At 37.6% G+C, this 19,204-nt stretch overlaps 2 protein-coding genes across 7 annotated transcripts in view; one reads left to right on the top strand and one right to left on the bottom strand.

Moving 5' to 3' along the window:
* The window catches only part of LOC120771311 (probable cytochrome P450 49a1), a 28,404-nt gene extending 25,691 nt beyond the window's left edge, over positions 1–2,713 (top strand). For both annotated transcript variants that reach the window (XM_040099247.1, XM_040099246.1), the window contains exon 14: positions 2,218–2,713. In XM_040099247.1, the coding sequence (XP_039955181.1) occupies positions 2,218–2,331 (114 nt within the window). In that variant the 3' untranslated portion in view covers positions 2,332–2,713. The remainder of the gene's footprint in view (positions 1–2,217) is intronic.
* Positions 1–19,204, bottom strand: part of LOC120771313 (G protein alpha o subunit) — a 104,117-nt gene that overhangs the window by 44,718 nt on the left and 40,195 nt on the right. For all 5 annotated transcript variants that reach the window (XM_040099251.1, XM_040099252.1, XM_040099250.1 and 2 more), the window contains 2 exons: positions 8,529–8,713; positions 5,198–5,358 (listed from right to left, as the gene is read on the bottom strand). In XM_040099251.1, coding sequence (XP_039955185.1) covers positions 5,198–5,358; positions 8,529–8,713 — 346 coding nt within the window. The remainder of the gene's footprint in view (positions 1–5,197; positions 5,359–8,528; positions 8,714–19,204) is intronic.

Raw genomic sequence — 19,204 nt, 5'->3', positions numbered from 1 at the left:
ATATACTGCTAGAAGCTAGTGAGGCGTGTGATCCTATTAGGAAACATGGATCCAAGGGGCCTAACTAAATCAGCGAACCAAAAAATTAACTTAGATGAAGTGGAACCTATTTACGAAAGCCGAACCGGAGAAATTCGTGCAACATTAAAATCATTACGAAATAACGCAATAACATTCCGAAGCGTGAGGCTATTCGTAAATTTATGGAAGTTAGAAAAATGATTTCCGAAACCGCGAAAAATAAGTCCGAAGTGGTAAAAAATGATTTCAAACAAATCGAAAATCGTTCCAATTCACATAAGGTTATTGGCCTGTAAGAGGAAATCGTTCGAATTGTCATAAAATTTATGAAAGTACGAAAAATGATTTCCGAAACCCCGAAAAATAAGTCTGAAGTAGTAAAAAATGATTTAAAACAAACTGAAAATCGTTCCGCTTCATAGCTGGACATTGACCTGAAAGAGTAAATCGTACGAATTCATAAGAACAAACAAATAATTTGCATAAGTAACGAGCATCTATACGCCCCTAGGCAATCGGCTTAAAAATACTAGTTACTAGCACACTATAGATCTATTCGAATATAAGTGCATGTCAATAAACCTCTACGAAAAGGACTATAGGCTTGAGTGAAGTTGCAGCTTAAGGATCGCTGACTGGACAGTTGTGCGACATAACCATAACCTTATATTATTAACTTCAAATCGAGTTGTGAAAACCGAGTTTTGAACTTTTTTGGACCTCTGAAACCTTGTATCATCGAAACCATACCACATATTTTGGAACTAGAATAGCATCGATTCTAAAACCGTACCGCTTCTAAGTGATTAAAAACCACCAATATTTTGGTGCGACATCAAAAACTGTAAAGCACAGCCCACTCCATTTAGAGTTCGGATGCATATCGGGTGTCTGAGCGTTGCTGGTTGCCCGTTAAACTTTCATAGACAACGGCGAAATTCTCTAATGAATTGGAGTCGCTTTGACCGATATGTGTTCAAATGCAGACTCATCAGCAGGCTTTGTTTGCAAGGTTTTGGACTAGTCAGATCTTGAGCCCTTGGAGTTGGCTCCAACCTGCTCATGCGGGCTGGACCCTAGATGAGTATCGTGCTGGTTAAAAGCCGAATGCGGGAAGTACTGACACTTTGTCAGTTGAATGTGGAGATGGATTGTAACCGGGTGCCAGATACAAAGTACGGCAGAGGTTTTAGAGGGACCTCGAACACTACATAGGTGATTAGTGTGTTCATTCCACACTGTCAATTGGTACTAAAAAAGACCTGACATTTTCAGAGCGTCGATAAATGCATTGATTTGATCTGCTGTGTTTTGAGCCCCGTGGAGTAAGGCTGTCGTTAGCAGATACCCACGTTAAACTCCCCGGACGTTTTACAGATCTTGGATACAGTACAAAGTCCTGATATAATAATTTCCAGGCTCAAACGGTCAAGTTCTTGTAAACTTCGACAAATCAACTGTTAAACGACACCAGTTTTACCACTGAACAACTCACTCAATCATGCTCGATCGTGACCAAACGTGAGATAACGACACCAGTTTTACCACTGAACAATTCACTCAATCATGCTCGATCGTGACCAAACGTGAGATAACAGAATTTCGTTGCAGATTATGAATTTCCACAAAAGTACGCGAATTCAAAACCGGTAAGGGACTATCAATGCGAAAACTATTTTAGAAATGTTTCAAGCAATAGACACAGTGGAAATGTGCGTCCTCAGCGATTTCTATGACACCGACCCTTTCCGTTCTCGCGACAGTCGTTTCTAAGTAAACGGAATGGACCCGGATTTCTAACTGACCAAGGACCGTTAACTCGGAGGTATTCCTAGAAATTAAGTCAGGAATATTTTATGGCGTTATAGCAACAACAGCGACGCTTCGCAATCGGAAGCCGCTTTACTCAGATGGTCGTGATTGTAGGCCCAAAAACATCTTTATTGCCCAGCAAAATGTGCACAAGCTTCATGCTTTTGGAAATGCAACGTCAGGGTTGAACTCTACGAAAAATAATGCACGCAAAAACAATAAAAACAACTCGTTGTTAATCTCATTGCAATGCTGCGTTGTGAAATGGTTTGCACTTATCTAAGCATATCTAGTATATGCACTTAAGCCACTTGGCCATTTTAAGGCAAACGCTCGCATCACACATGTGTCATCTCATTTTGTTTATGCTTGTTTTCGTTGCAGATATTTCGAAAATACAAAGTGGAATACAATTCCGGCGAATTAGTGTACAAAGTGAATTCAACCTACATTCCAGAGTCGCCACTTAATTTCAAATTGACGCTAAGGGCTGAGTAACGCACGAGCTGCTTTGTTGGAGAGGCGGTGCCGATGCGCAGAGGGTAAGGCAGGCAGCAGGTTCAACAGCGTTGGTGTAGAATTTGCCAAAATCACTAGCCAGCGGCGTTGCAGCGCAGCATAATGTGAGCGTGGGAGCGTATGAGTTTGCATTTTCAATATTTGCACTGTTAGTACGTTGCTGTTGTTGTTGCTGCTGTTATTATTATCGTTCAATATTATACTTTAGTCTCGCCAATATGGTTGTAATACGTGCTGCTCGTACAATATTTGCTCAGCGCAAATGCAAATTATGCCAATGCTTTGTATAAATTATGGAGCTTATGGTCGTATCATATTTAGTTATAGTTATATATACACATGTATTATATTATATTATATATTTCTGGTACGTGTAGTTTAGTTTTTTACATATCTAAAATTAATGGAAATCTCATATAAAAATAATAATTATATAACAATTTTGATAAAGCTCACAAGATATATTAAAAAGCTTAAAAAATGTTTGTCAATAGGTGGCGCTATATTCTTTTGAAGCTTTTGGTTGGTCTAAGTGTTACAAAAAAGTTGATATATAAGCTTAAATCGAGACGTTCAGAGGCTCGTTGGGCTGTGCATAAGGGGAGCTTTAAGAACAACTCCAACGACGGCTCTTGAACTGCGCTTCAAAATCGGAGGGACGACACTGGCTCCAAGAAAATTTACATATGGAACCTTCGAACATAGCCCGGTGGGTAACGGCGCTTGGCAAACATCGACTACATGATTCCCCTTTTCAACAGGGAAAGGAAGTTCAAAGTAAACATAGAAAAAGATGGTTGGCGTACGAGGTATGCTAGCTAGATGGCTCGAAAGTAGAGATGGAGTTGGTGCGGGTATATACTGTTCAGAGATAGGCATAAGGCAACTGCAGTATATTTCAAACTGAGGTCTTTGCTATTGCGAAAGCCGCGGAGCTGACCTCTAATATACCTGCAGGCAATTCTAGGGTCAACATCTTCGTAGACAGTCAAGCAACAATCAAGGCAATAACCTCGTATCGCATATCGCCCAGAAGTGTTTTGGGAAGCAGGGCAGCAGTAGAAATTGTTGCCAGAAGCAAGCAACTTGCCTTCTAATGGGTGGCAGACATCGAGGGCAATGAAATAGTGGACGAGATTGCCAATAATGGTGTAAGGCTAACCACCGAAAACGTGATCAACATTGGGAAACCCATGTATTGTCTATACGACGATTTGAACAGAGGCATGGTAAAGAAAATCAAAACCCGATGGAACGAGCTATCTGGTTGCAAAACTGCAAAAGTCATGTGCGAAACGATAGATCGGAAGTACACAAAATTCCTATTGGCTCTCGATAAAAGAGTTTGTAGAAACATGAACGGCATACTAACTGGTCACTGTCTGGTGGATAGATATGTAGATCGAGAAGACTGCAGGAAATGTCTAGAGCAAGGCACCAGGGAAACAATGAAGCATCCGTTGTGTACTTGTCCTGCATTAGCTCGACTACGCTGTAAGCATCTGGGATCCTTACGGTATGATACACTGGAGGAGGTATCGATAGTGAGGCCACAGAGTTTGTTGAAATTCGCGTCAAGCGGTGGGATCCTCATGGACTAAGTAACTGAAATCCATCTGGTATCGTAAAGAATCGTTGCACTACCAGATTAATCTAACCTAACCTAATTCGAGACGGCAGTAAATGTAAAATACCGAGTAGTGTCCATTATTGGCCATCATATCAATATACCTTATGCCATAATCGGCCTTACAACTGCAATGTAAAGTCAATGAGTTACCCATGGGTTACAAGGTGTCTACGGTCACCTACCTTGATTAGACATTATGTTTTTCATTACTTACATCCATAAGAATTCGATTTGGTTGTATGAGCCCGCAGAACCCGTGTGTGTACTCGCTCCGTCGGTATCACTACTAGCCCAGATAATCAGTATAGGGAACAGAACTACTGTAAGCCCGAGTCTATTTCTTGGGGCCGTAACTTAGGAAAGCTTACTGAATACTTCAATATTTTCTAGAAGCAAGTATTTGCGGTCAAAAAAGCGGCTGAGACAGCTAACCAGCAGGAAACAACTTAAAGAAGTTCGATATATATGTCGACAGAGAGGCAGCAATTCAGGCAATAATCTCAGATCGCATTACGCCAGAGAACTTCCTTAACAGGGAGACAGTATATGTAGTGGCTGCCGGAAAGCGGCTCCATATATACTGGATACGAGGTCACAAAAGAATTCCGAGCAACGAAATAGCTGATGAGATTGCCCATTGTATTGGGCCTAAGAGAAACGAGATGGAAACCGATACCGACTTTGATAAGAAAATTTGGTACGGCCATGATATGAAGCTCAGTTTTGGGTGAATTGATACGTTAAAAATCAAAATTTTCGAATTTTGAGTGATGATCAACTGCACGATATTGTTGAGACGCCGTTACATCCTAAAAAGGTGACTCTTCGATGTGCTCTATGGGCGAAGGGGAGCATTGGTCCAAATTTTTTCAAAAATGAAGGCTGTCGTAATTTTGAAGCCAATAAAGAACGCTATAAAGCCATTTTTCGTGACCTTAGGTTCCAAAAAGACGGCGCTATACAGCCAACGACAACAATTGCTGCAAAAAATGGTCGAAAATTGAATATCTCGGCTGGTATGTATTCGAGCTAGCCGTGGAGGACTCTTGTCGGAAAGTTTTGTTAAAATGAAGCTAAATTCTTGGCCACAACTTAAAATTGTATGCGCAAAAAGAACCACCCTTTACCAACGCATATATTTTAATTAAATCATTTAGTCGACTAGTTGTTGTATTTGTAAATCAAATTAAATGGTTATAAAAATAATGTACTCACTATTTAGCTGAATCATTCAATTGATATTCGTTGCTACGTGAGAAGCACTCTTGAACGCCAACTTCCTGCCACAATCGTTTCATGGCAGCCAAAAGCTCCTCTGAGAATGGTTCCGTGTCGTGCATGCGTTGGCAAACATCAAATACCATTTTTGCATCATTCTGAAAGCAATAAAGGAAATACGTAAGAGCACATACACAAACACACTTATACATATATATTTATATACATACACCAACGTAAGTTTATTAATGTCCTTAGAAATAAGGATATGTATGCAGACATATGTATGTACCAACTGGCAAGACACTAAAACTGTGTAGATTAACTTTCTTATATACATACATACAATATGTATGTATATTGTATGTACTTGTATGTTGGCCTGTTGGGATATTAAACCATGGCAAGCGGAATGTGAGAGTATGACAAACGGAAAATGTAATGGCAGCTGCAATTCGCAAAGGACATCGAATGTAATAACGTCAACGCGTACTCACACATACACACACATGCATAGTTGCCACAAAATGTTACCACGCATGCATGTGTGTGTATGTGCATTCGTAGTTACTCTCAACGCCACTTGCCACAGACAGCATCCCTAAAGCCATAACAGTTAAGATATGCATACGTGTGGCTTTGTTTGGTTGTGTGTTTGAGCTATGGCTGCATCAATACCCACAAGCCACAACCTCAGCCCACATTTACACACTTAGACTTCGGCTCTTTAGCGTATTAATACATATACACACGTGGATATTTAACAAAGATTGAGTCAAGATCACTCGTTCTACGAGTATACATGGTGAGCTGAAGGAGCAAGTAAGCTTTTAAGCTCAATGAAGTAGTACAACGAGTTTATTGTGCTTTAGATTAACTGAGTTCAACGTTATACGCCGTCTATAACTGGTTCATTTTCATCCTTTCCTTGATTTTCTGTAAGGAGCACCAATCTCTTCATCTTCATCTTCTTTATTGGAAGAGTTTCTTTTTCGTAGTTTGGCGCAAATTTTAGATTCCAAGTGTAGCCAGGTCCTTCCAACGGAGTGGAGGTCTTCCTCTGCTTTTCCCGGCGGGTACTGCGTCGAATACTTTCAGAGCAGGAGTGTTTTCGTCCATTCGGATGATATGACGTATCCAGCGGAGCCGCTGTCTGTTAATTCGCTGCACTCTGTCAATGTCGTTGTATAACTCATTCAGCTCATCGTTCCATCGAATGCGATATTTGCCGTTGCCAATGCGCAAAGGACCATACATTTTTCGCAGAACCTTTCTCTCGGGAACTTGCTACGTCGACTCATCAGATGTTGTCATCGTCCATGCCTCAGCGTCATATAACAGGACGGGCATAATGAGTGACTTATAGAGGTTGGTCTTTGTTCGTCGAGAGAGGACTTTACTGCTCACTTGTCTACTCAGCCCGAAGTAGCACTTGTTGGCAAGAGTTATCCTGCGTTGGATTTCCAGGCTGACATTGTTGTTGGTACTGGTTCCAAGATAGACGAAATTATCTACAACTTCGAAGTTATATGATTGTCAACAGTGACATGGGAGTGACAAAGGGTATTTTGCCTTGCCCTCGTTCACCACCAGACCCATTTGCTTCGCTTCTTTATCCATTCTGGAGAAAGCAGAACTAACGGCGCGGTTGTTGAGGCCAATGATATCAATATGATCGGCGATGCCATCAGGTCTACACTCTTATAGAAGATTGTACCTGCTCGACTAAGCTCTGCAGCTCGAATTATTTTCTCCAGCAGTAGATTGAAGAAGTCGCACGATAGCGAGTCGTCTTGTCTGAAACTTTGTTTGGTATCGAATGGCTTGTACAGGTTCCTTTCGATGCGGACGGAGCTTTTGGTATTGCTGTACGTCAGTTTACACATCCGTATTAGTTTGGCAGGTCACCAAATACAGACATAGCGGTATAAAGGCAGCTCTTTTTCGTGTGTGTCGGTGACCTTTTCACGGGTCTTTTCCAAGATTTGGGGAATGGTGAATATCTGGTCAGTTGTTGATTTTCCACGCCTAAAGCCACAGTGATAAGGTCCAATCAGTTTGTTGACGTTTAGGTTTAATCTTTCACACAATACGCTCGATAGAACCTTATATGCGATGTTGAGGAGGCTTATCCCACGGTAGTTGGCGCAGATTGTGGGGCCTCCCTTTTTGTGGATTGGGCAGAGCACACTTAAATTCCAATCGTCGGGCATGCTTTCATACGACCATATTTTACAAAGAAGCTGATGAATGCACCTTATCAGTTCTTCCCCACCGTATTTGAATAGCTCGGCCGGCAATTTATCGGTCCGCGCCGCTTTGTTGTTCTTCAGATGGGTAATTGCTATTCGAACATCTTCATGGTCGGGCAATGGAACGTCCGCTCCATCGTCTTTGATTGGGAAATCGGGTTCACAATCTCCTGGTGTTATACTTTCACTGCCATTCAGCACCTCTGGGAGTTCTACAGGCTACTAGGTTAGATTTTGTTAAAAACAGAAATTCAAAATCTTTTATTTTGACATTTGCTATACTCAAGAAGGTGTTAAAAAGGTTAACCTGTCTATCACCTCTTCTGATTCTTAGTGCTGGTAATTACTGGAATCCTTATCTAACGATAAGGGTCCATGCAAAACCGGATCGCACTTGGGCAGCTTGAGAGTGCCGGTCCATTGTACTAACTAAATACTTATTATTATTGATCGAAAATATCAATTTACCTACTACTGTATTATATTGGAACTAAGACATTTTGGGCTAGATAAGATTTCATGTATTAGGCTACGTTGGGTTTCTATTACCGCAGGAGAAGAAGAGAAATGCTCGTATTGCTCTTAATAGTATCTGTTGTTTTTATCTTCCAATTAAAATCTGATAGGCGTTGAAAATGTCGGAGTACTATTCACAACATAAGCTTTAAAGTTTTACATAGAACTTTGAATGACACAAGACCAAGCTTAATGTGGGCAGCAGTAATACGACATAAAAGCCTTTAAGGCTTGACATAATTTTCCAGACAGGCCAAGACGGTTGGGTAAGAAGGTGGACGGAGCCACTAGAGACAAATGGAAATAAAAAATACACTTCTTATATAGTACATTTTGAACAAGAACAGACCTCGATTATACTTCAAAACAAATCAAATAATGCAAAATATGTGAAGGATTTGAGTTCATACAGGTTGTGTATGCGGCTTGTGTAGCTTGTGCCTCTTATTTGAATTGTGATTGAAAAGCTATTCATGGGTAACAATTTATTGAAAATTATCACAGCACCCTGTACGAGGCTGAAAATTTGCACATTCTTTACTATAAGTGGCTGTACTTACCTCCCGTTCATTATTGTGATACGCAATACCGAGTATTGGCATCGCTCTAAGTATTGCAACTAATGATTGTATTGTGTTGCTGTATACAACCGGCCGATATTGTTTGAAATCCTCTGGGGTGAACCCGCTTTCGTGGATAATTTTCATTTGTTTGACAATTGTGCTTTTACCCGATTCACCAGCACCTGAAAGATAAGAAAACAAAAGGGTAAAGCATTAAGATAAAAACTTAATTCGTGTTTCTTTGTTTTTATATGTTTTTGAGAAAAAAAAACTGTAAATCACGGCAAAAATGATAAAATACTTTATGGGACTTTGACCAAAGGCAACGATCAGTTCATGTTTCGAAGAAGTGTTTGGAGATGTTTAAGCGTAATAAAACCGAATTTATAGGTCGATAAAAAACATTGGATGAAACATGACTTCATCATTTTACTCCGAAGACCAATCGGCAATCCTCCGAGTGGACTGCACACGATGAATCGGCTTCAAGGCATGTGAGAACGCAACACTCGGCTGGCAAGGTTTTGGCGTCTGTATTTTGGAATCGGTATGGAATAATTATCACTGACTACCTTGAAAAAAGAAGTGCCATCAACATCGACTATTAATAGCGTCATTGGACTGTTTGAAGGACGATATTGCCGAAAAACGGCCACATTTGAAGAAAAAGAAATTGCTGTTTCATCAAGTTAATTCACCGTGTAACAAGTCAGTGAAAAGGATGGCTAGCTGGGAAGAAATTGTCGTCGAACGAAAAACTGATCGCCGAAACTGATACTTATTTTGAAGCCAAAAACAAATCACACTGCAAAAATAATATCGAAAAGTTGGAGGGTCGCTATAATCAGTGTGGGTGATAAACTTAAATGGAACTATGTGGAATAAAAAAAACGAATTTGTTGAGATATCGATCTAAAATTTGACATAAGTTCTTTCCTCCTCAAGAAAGCTCATTTCGAAACCGCCGATATCGTACCACTATAGCATATATGTAGCCGTCAGTGGCGAGGTTTCTTCTCGAAGACTAAGACATGTAGCTGCCATACAAACTGCACTATCGGAATCAAGTTCTTGTAGAAAACTTTTTTATTTGACAGGGTATTGTCACTAAGCACATATTCTTACTCAAAATAATGCAGTAATAACACATCTGAAAAAATTGTGCAGACCACTATTTTATTTGTTTAAGCTTTGAATACGGCAGCTATAAAATTTAGACCAGATCGGTTCAGAACAACCAAAAACGAATTTTTATCTCGTCTTGATGCTCTCGATTATTGGAGAGATCAACCTTATCGGCAACTTCACAAAGCTTTCACAGCGTCAGAGCACTTGGATCCTAACAACCGCTGGAAATGTTTTCATTAATTTCATTAATTAAAAACAAATGGCATTGGTAAATTGAGCATAAATCAAAGCAAAGTTTGACGAAGATTATGCACTCGTTAAATCTTGTTTGGCAAAAAAGCCGACTCCGACTACCGCCGGTCGTCTGATGCGCTTTTTACTTTGTGACAAAACAACAAATTGTAATATCTCGCTAAGTTGGTAGGAATGTCGTCAATCACTATGCCAAATATGAGCGCCATTGTCAACCAGTTAGTTTATAGCAGCTGCTTAAGTCGGTATACCTCAGTAGTAGAACAAAGAATTTGTCTAAAATGTTGATTTTTTAACCAAATTTCGTGTGTATAATTATTGTGAATATATATATATATATATATCGGCTATAATCGCGTAAGCGGTGTCTACGCCAATTAAGAAGAAGAAGAATTAATGTGAATGTTGGAAAGGGCTTTCGGTAATTCAGTTTTATCAAAAACACAAGCCTACGAGTGTTACAAGGACGGACTAGAGATCGTTATAGACGTGCCTCGTTCTCGACGACCTTCGACCTTTTCAACTAATGAAAACATTAAAAAAAAGTGAAGGACATGGTGCTTGAAAATCCTCAGTTAACACTTGATGACAAGAAAGCTCGATATATCTCGAGAGTCCGTTCGAATGATTTTGGTGGATAATTTGGGTATGAAACGCTTCTTGCTCTATTCGTCCCGATAAAGCTGATTTGTTTTTCAAAAAGAATACCTTAAAAAGGTGCTTTTGGACATGTTTGATCGTGCGATTTCCGATCTCACGTTCATGGAGAGCATTGTAACTGCCGATGAGACATGGCGTTATGAGTTTGACATGCAAACAAGTGAACAATCATCGCCAAAGCCTCTCAAACATCAAGGGTTTTTCGATATTCGTGGTTTGATGCATCATGATTAAAACGCAATGAATACCATCCATCAACCACCATATTCACCAGATTTAGCACTGTGCGATTTTTTTTTTGTTTCGTTCTCCAAACTGAAATTGCCGTTTCGCGGAACACGTTCGATCGAAGAGATAAAACCAAAATCGCTGAAGGAGCTGAGGGCCATCCCAAAAAGTGCTTGTAAAAGTGTTTCGAGGACTGGAATAAGAGTAGTACATTTTGTGGGGATTACTTTGGTAGTAGGTAGGAAAGGTAGCAATATAAATATTGATGAATAATTAAACATTTTGTATTTTATTTACAATTACAGTGTACTTTTTTGTCACAATATATGATTATATGTTTATGTTAGGTCTTTCTATTGAGAGTTTTGACATTCGCAAACCGACCGCTGAAACAATTTCAACACCGAAAAAATCGATATGTCCCTTAATTTGCAATTATGACAAATTGCCTAAGCAGTCACATAAGTTTTAAGGGTACTATGACAAATGGCATTACCGAAAAATTACAATTTCGCTTTATAACTCATAAATAATTACGCTGATTGATAAATAATTTGCTTGCTGCAACAACACTCTCGAGTCCACTCATATCAATAAATCGCTCATCATATACTCATCACATAATTATCACAACAAATTAACCGTACATCAAGCAGCAAGCAGTCAATGCAATTTTTATGGACGCTTAAATGCACTAATTATGCATTGATAATAATGTTTTCCCTTTCAAATAGCCAAGTACCCGGCACGAATACAGTACAAATATGCTCGAGTACAAACACTTGAGTTCGTGTTGTTGATTGGCAACACATGCGAGATGTGGTTGCGTGTTTGTGAGTATGTGTGTGTGTGTAATGTGTAGAATCTTTCACAAATAGCAGAGATAAAACGTCATTGTGGTGGCAAAGTGCATGAAACAGAACCACAAAGGAAAAATTAAACAAGAAACAACAACAATAAAAAGCATAAAAACTTTATATGCATACATATATATACATACATACATATATACACACTTATGTATATACACATTACTCTGTACATACTTATATAGATACTTAGTGCGCTTTCACGTAAAAAGAATGCCAGTGAAACTACTAACTAAACAATGGATTTATTGTTAGCATGTACACGTATGCATGTGTGTATGTGTATGAGTATTTATTATCACAATGCAACCAGTATAAGCCTATGGCCATGTATAAGCCAGTCCTGCTGCTGTTGCTGACACTGGCGGCGCTGATGGCAAATTGTGATCTTGAAGATGTCAGCAATTAGTTGCTTTGATGACTAAAATGATTGCACATACAGTATGTACATACAAACACAAGTGATATATAAAGACAGCTTCAATTTACAAATTGGCGTATAAAACAATATAGAGATGTTTTAGTTGTAATGGAGCTGGTATTTATTATGACGCTGTGCATTGTGAGGTTGATGATTTGACGAAATCCCACTTAGGGAATAGTAAAGAGTGGATAGCAATATTTGGATATGCAAAAGTACACATTAATTGCAAAAAAAAAAAAATAAATAATGGTAATGATATATGCTATAATGGTTCGATTTAGAAAATTTCTTCGCGAAATTTCGTGAAGATATCTCGAGAAATAAAAGAGTTTTACATACAAGAACTTGATTTTTATTGTTCAGTTTACATATATGCTATAGTGAACCGATCTAGAAAATTTCTTCGGATATTGTGTCACTGCTTTGAACAATAAATCAAATTTCGTGAATATATTTCAACAAATAAAATAGTTTTACATACAAGAACTTGATTTTGATAGTTCAGTTTGTATGGCAGCTATATGCTATAGTGGTCCGATCTGAACAATTTCTTTGGATATTGCAACGTTGCTTTGGACAATAATGCATACCTAATTTCTTGAATATATCTCGTCAAATAAAAAAGTTTTCCATAGAAGAACTTGATTTTGACAGTTCAGTTTGTATGGCAGCTATATGCTATAGTTGTTCGATCTGAACTATTTCTTCGGATATGTTGCTGTTGTCTTGGAAAATAAAGCATGCCAAATTTCGTGAATATATCTCAACAAAAAAAATAGTTTTTCATACAAGAACTTGATTTTGATAGTTCAGTTTGTATGGCAGCTATATGCTATAGTGGTCCGATGAAGAAAATGTTTTCGGATATTGTAACGTTGCTTTGGACAATAATTCATGCCAAATTTTGTGAAGATATTTCAACAAATAAAATAGTTTTCCATACAAGAACTTGATTTTGTTGGTTCAGTTTGTATGGCAGCTATATGCTATAGTGGTCCGATGAAGAAAATGTTTTCGGATATTGTAACATTGTTTTGAGCAATAATTCATACCAAGATTCGTGAAGATATCTCTTCAAATAAAACAGTTTTCTATACAAGAACTTGATTTTTTTGGTTCAGTTTGTACGGCACCTATGTATGTATGTACATATATGCGTGGTGCCATATTGGCGGTTCCGACATATTAACAACTTTCTGAGGAGAAAATAACGTGTGCAAAATTTCAGATTGATATGTCAAAAACTGAGAGACTGCGCATCAAGCACGTCACATACATACATGGGTGCTGCAAACTTCGTGGCACACTTAATATACCCTGTTCAAGGTATCATAATAAAATAGAAAAAAATAAAATTAAAAAAGAAAATGTACTTACAAATCAGTATTATCTCAATATTACAAAAATAAAGCAAAATATAACTAAATATAATTAAAAAAAATTAGAAAAATTTTTTTTCTACAAAAAATTAAAAAAAAATAACACAAAACGCACTCGTGCCACAAATGGATTTGCTGCAGAACGATGCGTGCGTGTCCTGTTGAAAAACATTTCCAATACACACCATAAATTTCTTGCTCATTAACGTTTTCCTTTATTTTCTAGGAAATCGATTTGAAAACTTTTCTAAATGTATTACGTATAAGCGCACGAACACGCAACACATTGTTATTATGAATTTATTTTTGAATGCAACACTTTAACGAAACTCAAGTGAAATGCGTAAGTGTAATAAATAAACAGAGCAAGCGAGAAAGATACTCACACACATACTCATACATACATACATACATACATACACAATCAAAGGTGCTTCAACGGCGGCCCAGGGTTCATATGGATCATGTAAACATGCAGTTAGACGCACACACACATGCTCATTTGTATATTTCTATGTTTACTTTATGGAAGTCAGCGTCAGCTACAACAACTAGGCATTAGATTGACGTTCGAGTGGGTGGCGTATGAATTTTTGAACTCTCGAAAAATGCACTCATTTGCCAACGTATTGACATGCGTTGGTGGTGAGAGATGCAAGAAATTACTATCAATTTAAATAGAATATTATAATAATAATACTAGATACTAGCACTGCAGCGCAATTATTTTTTCAATTTAAGGCATTGATATACATAGCTTCTACATATAGGTATAACGGTATAAGTTCATAATATTAGCAATGCAAATATCTAGTTCCCGGTAACTTTAGTGTTGAGTTGTATAGTCGAAAGGTCCGATTTTCAGTTAGAAAGCCAAAATATGTAAACTCCGCCTAAATGTAGGCAAGGCTTTGTTCAATTTAATGATTCAATTCCAGTACCTAGTTCCCGATAAACCAATTTTTGGTTTACTAATCAAGTATTCGAAACGACTGTCAGTTAGAAAACCGAAATATGTAAACTGCGCCTAAATGTAGGCAAGGTTTTGTTCAATTTAATGACAACTCTTTGTCAGCATCCATTTTTGATATACTTACATACATACGTGCTTGGTTGAAAATTTCTGAACTTAAATTTAAGCCAACAGATGGCGCTGAAGTCAATATTTCATATTTTTTAACCGATACTCTTCAAATTTCTAATAAAATGCGTTTTTTACTTGACATATGGTGGGTTTTACTCCAAATGTTTTCAAAAAGTTACTGAAATGTCCACTTTTTCGAATTATTAGTTCGAACGTGATTGAGTTAGCATTTCATATAATTTCGGTGTTATAATAGATCAATTGAAAAGTCGTCGACCCTTCATAAAAACAATATTTTTTGGCCGGCATGGTGATATACTGACTACAGCGACCCTCCAACTTCTCGATACCAGTTTTGTAGTACGAGTTGTTTTTTGCTTCAAAATAGACCTCAGTTTCGGCGATCAGCTTTTCATTCGACGAAAATTTCTTCCCAACGAGTACTTTTTGAGATCTGCGAACAGAAAATAGTAGCTGTGAGCCAGGTCTGGAAAACAAGGTAGATGCGCAAGCAATTTTATGCCCAAATCACAGATTTTTGCCATCGTTTTTACTGACTTGTGACCGGACACATTGTCTTGAAGAAACAACACCTTCTTTTTCTTCAAATGCGGCCGTTTTTCGGCGATTTTGTACAATCCAATAACGCTAGTCGCTGTTGATCCATCTTATTCAAGGTAGTCAATAAAAATTATTCCATGTGCATTCGAAACTAAAGACGTCATAACCTTATCAGACGACTGTTGCGTTTTTACACGCTTTGGAGCGCGTTTATCGTATGCAGTTCACTCGGATGACTGTCGATTGGACTTCGAAGTGAAATGATGGATCCATGTTTCATCCATTCTCACATATCGACGCAAAAACTCGGGTTTATTACGCTTGAACATCTCCAAACACTGTTCCGAATCATCAACTTGCCGTTGTTTTTGGTCAAAGGTGAGCTCACGCAACACACACTTTGCACAGAGCTTTCTACGGTCATCCAAAATTATTTTGTGAACTTTTTTGATGTTTTCGTCGGTAACAACCTCTTTTGGGCGTCCACTGCCTTCACTGTATTCGCTGCTCATTTCAACACGTTTAAACTTAGCATTCCAATCCTTGATGGTTGATATTCCTGTGGCAGTGTCCGGTAACTCGTCATCAATCCAAGTTTTTGCATCAACTGTATTTTTTTCTTTCAAAAAGCAATATTTTAGCAACACGCGAAATTCCTTTTTATCCATTTTTTTCAAAATAATAAAAGTTGCTTCACTCAAAATGTTATAATGACAAACTAATGACCCGACAGCTGTCAAATTTATGCACGTGCCTTTTGAAGGCTAAGGTTAACTAAAAGTCATATGAATTTAGTTCTAGTAGCGCTATCTACATATGGCTCGGGCCGGCGACTTTTCAATTGACCTTTTATCTGTCTCATTTGCCAAAGTGCAGAATTATCAAACACATGCGTTTAGTTTGACAGCTATCCTTCAAGTAATCCACATACCTCAGAAAAAAAAACACGCTATATAATGTATGTAAGTACATATGTATGTATATCAGTTACATTAGCAAATACAAATGCAAAAACTTTTCAAACGTCAAATCTAATATTCCAGACAGGTTTATTGCCACGAATTATGTTTACATTAGGCATATAAATAACTTTACGGGCGCGCGTACTCAGATGAGTTCAATACCTAAGACTCTATACTATAATAACTAAATTCGATGAGGGCGATAGTTTCGCAAACATTTTAATATACACGCGTCCGTCCATGTTAAAAATTTTCAGCAATTTGCGGGCTCTTAAATTTTGGCATTTACGCAAATCTATTTGTCTACATTATCAAAATTAAACATAAATAAATTATTTTGCGATTACTCATACACCAGTATTCGGGTATGAATTTGACGTCTGAATACAAGTGAAAAGTCTTGTTTATAACAGCAACAATAACAAGCGAATGCGCGATATGCAGAGAAAATATTTATGATGGAATAATGTAAGACTTCATTGCAAAGAACGCTGCCTAACCCACTGGGTGTGTCGACCCAAGTGTTTTGGAAAAGCATTTCTTCAACAATATCCACTTTTTCCTTCAGACACCACGAAGCCGTAGGTTTTTTGAGGCTGTGGTGAGGGAAGCTAGTCGTGGTTAAATGATAGCGAACAGCCAAGAGGGAGGAAATGTCCGATAATGCCAATTACACCTTCAATATTTCTGTGGAACACTTGCTTGAATTATTTATTAAAGAAGAAGGATTCTTGAGATCGTTATAAAGGAATAAAGAAAACTGTGAAAAAGTTCCAAAAGCAGAGCCTAAAAGTGTATTGGATCATAATTACAATATTAGAACTCAGTGAACTAAAATCGTTTATGGTTAAGGAACATTTGAACGGCCTAATGCAATTTTTTGGCAAAACATGGAAAGTTTTTTTTTCTACTGCCGACGAATACACATCATGAAGGTTCGGTTAAAACACTGAGAGTTCTCATTAGATGTGGAAAAGTTCGATTAGAACTGTGAGAGTTCTCAATAGATGTGGAAAACCATAGCCAGAGAACTCTAATATCCGGTTTCAGATGCTGTGACTTCTAAAGGCGTCGGAGCCGATCTCGAAAGCTACCTTGCTTTTAGAACGTTAGGAAGTGAAACAAAAACTGTACTGCTTGCAGTCTCTTTTCTTCAGATAGAGGTTCTCTCTTTGGCATTTGATAGATTGGATGAAAAAACATAAGCAATCACAAACAATTTTGTTCTATAGGAATGAAGCTACTAAGATATCAAGTATCAGATTTCAGATGCTAAGACTTCTAAACGAGTGGGAGCCGATCTCGAAAGGTTCCTTGCTTCTACAACGTTAGGAAGTGAAACAAAAACGTTACTGCTTGCGGTCTTTTTTTAGAAAGAGGTTCTCTCTTTGCCATAAGACATAAGAAATCACAAACCTTTTGTTCTATTTGAACGAAGCTGATATCAAGACGTAAACCTGCCAAACTTTTCAGACGATCCGGTATGAATAAGAACGCTCAGAGATCGAGAAGTCGCTAGAGTGAAAATGAGATTGTTAAGCAACTTGGAAGAAGCTACGATACCAATAGGTTCCTAATAGTAGTGAAAACACCGGCAATTTTAAGGATTTTTGAAAATTAAACATATCACATTCAAATTAAGAAAGTGTTCAAGGGGAATCCTATTCAATATGTATGTTTTCTTCTTATTTTATGTATATCGACATATATAGAAATTACGTGTAAGGTTTTGTCCGGGGTAAGCTCCTAAACTACTGAACGTATTTGAGTAAAATTTAGCGCACTTTCTTCTGTTTGATCCCACTTAAAACATAGGATAGTTGATATCTCCAATGAACAGAACGAAACTATGCATTCCTCGGTCACATGCCTTCTGATGTAAATATATATGTGTGTATGTGTGTGTAGACAAGTAACTGCAGACGTGTGTTCCAAATATTGATATGGCCAAAAATTACTGAACATTGTATAGAGTTCGTTGTTAGCTGAGAAATTTTAATTGAATGAAATGTAAACAAAAAGTGCGATGAGCTCAACCATAGCGCGGCGGAGCAAAATTTGTATGTGGCCGGGCGGGGTTTGCGGCAAGATAAGGCAAAGTGCGCAAAGTAAACTAAGCTACAATCAACAAAATATGTGTATGTATATGTGTGTAAGTGTGTATGTAAATAATAAGTAGAACCAACGTCAATGGAAAGGTGATGGCAGCGCGATTTATGCGGATAAAGTGTGGAGAATGCGTTGCTGCGGCGCTGCTGTCATGGAGCAATGAGTTGGCAACGACGACGCCGACGACGCATAGCGGCTACGCCTTTTGCCAACGTCAAGAACAATAAACGCTTAGAAAATGTATAATTGAACGCGTGTGCCTATATTTAGTTATTAAAGAAGCATTCAAACACACGCACACATACATACATAGCAGATTATGAATATGAGTTTTTCTTTATAAGGGATACTGTGTAGATAAGTGGATAGCTTCGCCAACCGAAGAAAGAAAAGCGGCAGCACATGAAAAGAGAAAAATATGAAATCAAAAAATTTGTAAAATAAAAAAAAAAAAAATTAAAAAAATAAAAAAAAAAAAAATAAAAATAAATAAAAAAATAAAATAAAATAAAAAAATAAAAAAATAAAAAATAAAATAAAAAAAAAAAAAATAAATTAAAATAATTAAATTTAATGCAAAAAAAATTAAATTAAATAAAAAATTTAAAACAAAAAACTATTAAAGAAGGTAAAAATTAAATATCACAGCATCAAAAATATATATTTTTTGCATATAAAAAATGTGAAACAAAGAAAAAATCTTTATTTCAGCTGCACTGAAGCGTGAATATCCTTCACAGGTGCATTTCTTGTACGTTATCAAAAGGCTATAAAACGACTTTATCTTAATTTTCGTTTAGTTTGGAAGGCAGCTATACGTTATAGTGATCCGATCCGAACCATATATTTGGAGCTTGTAACCTAGCCTTGGAAAATTATTCGTGCCAAATTTCGTGAAGATATCTCATAAAATAAAAAAGTTTCCATACAAAGACTTGATGCTGATCGCTAAATTTGTATGGCAGCCATACGCTATAGTTGTCCGATCTTAACAATTTATTCAGAGCTTGTAGCCAG

Source organism: Bactrocera tryoni, chromosome 3 (assembly GCF_016617805.1).
Source record: "Bactrocera tryoni isolate S06 chromosome 3, CSIRO_BtryS06_freeze2, whole genome shotgun sequence".
NCBI classification, from domain to species: domain Eukaryota; kingdom Metazoa; phylum Arthropoda; class Insecta; order Diptera; family Tephritidae; genus Bactrocera; species Bactrocera tryoni.
The sequence above is the reverse complement of the archived record's forward strand: the minus strand, read 5'-3'. Positions and strand labels throughout refer to the sequence as shown.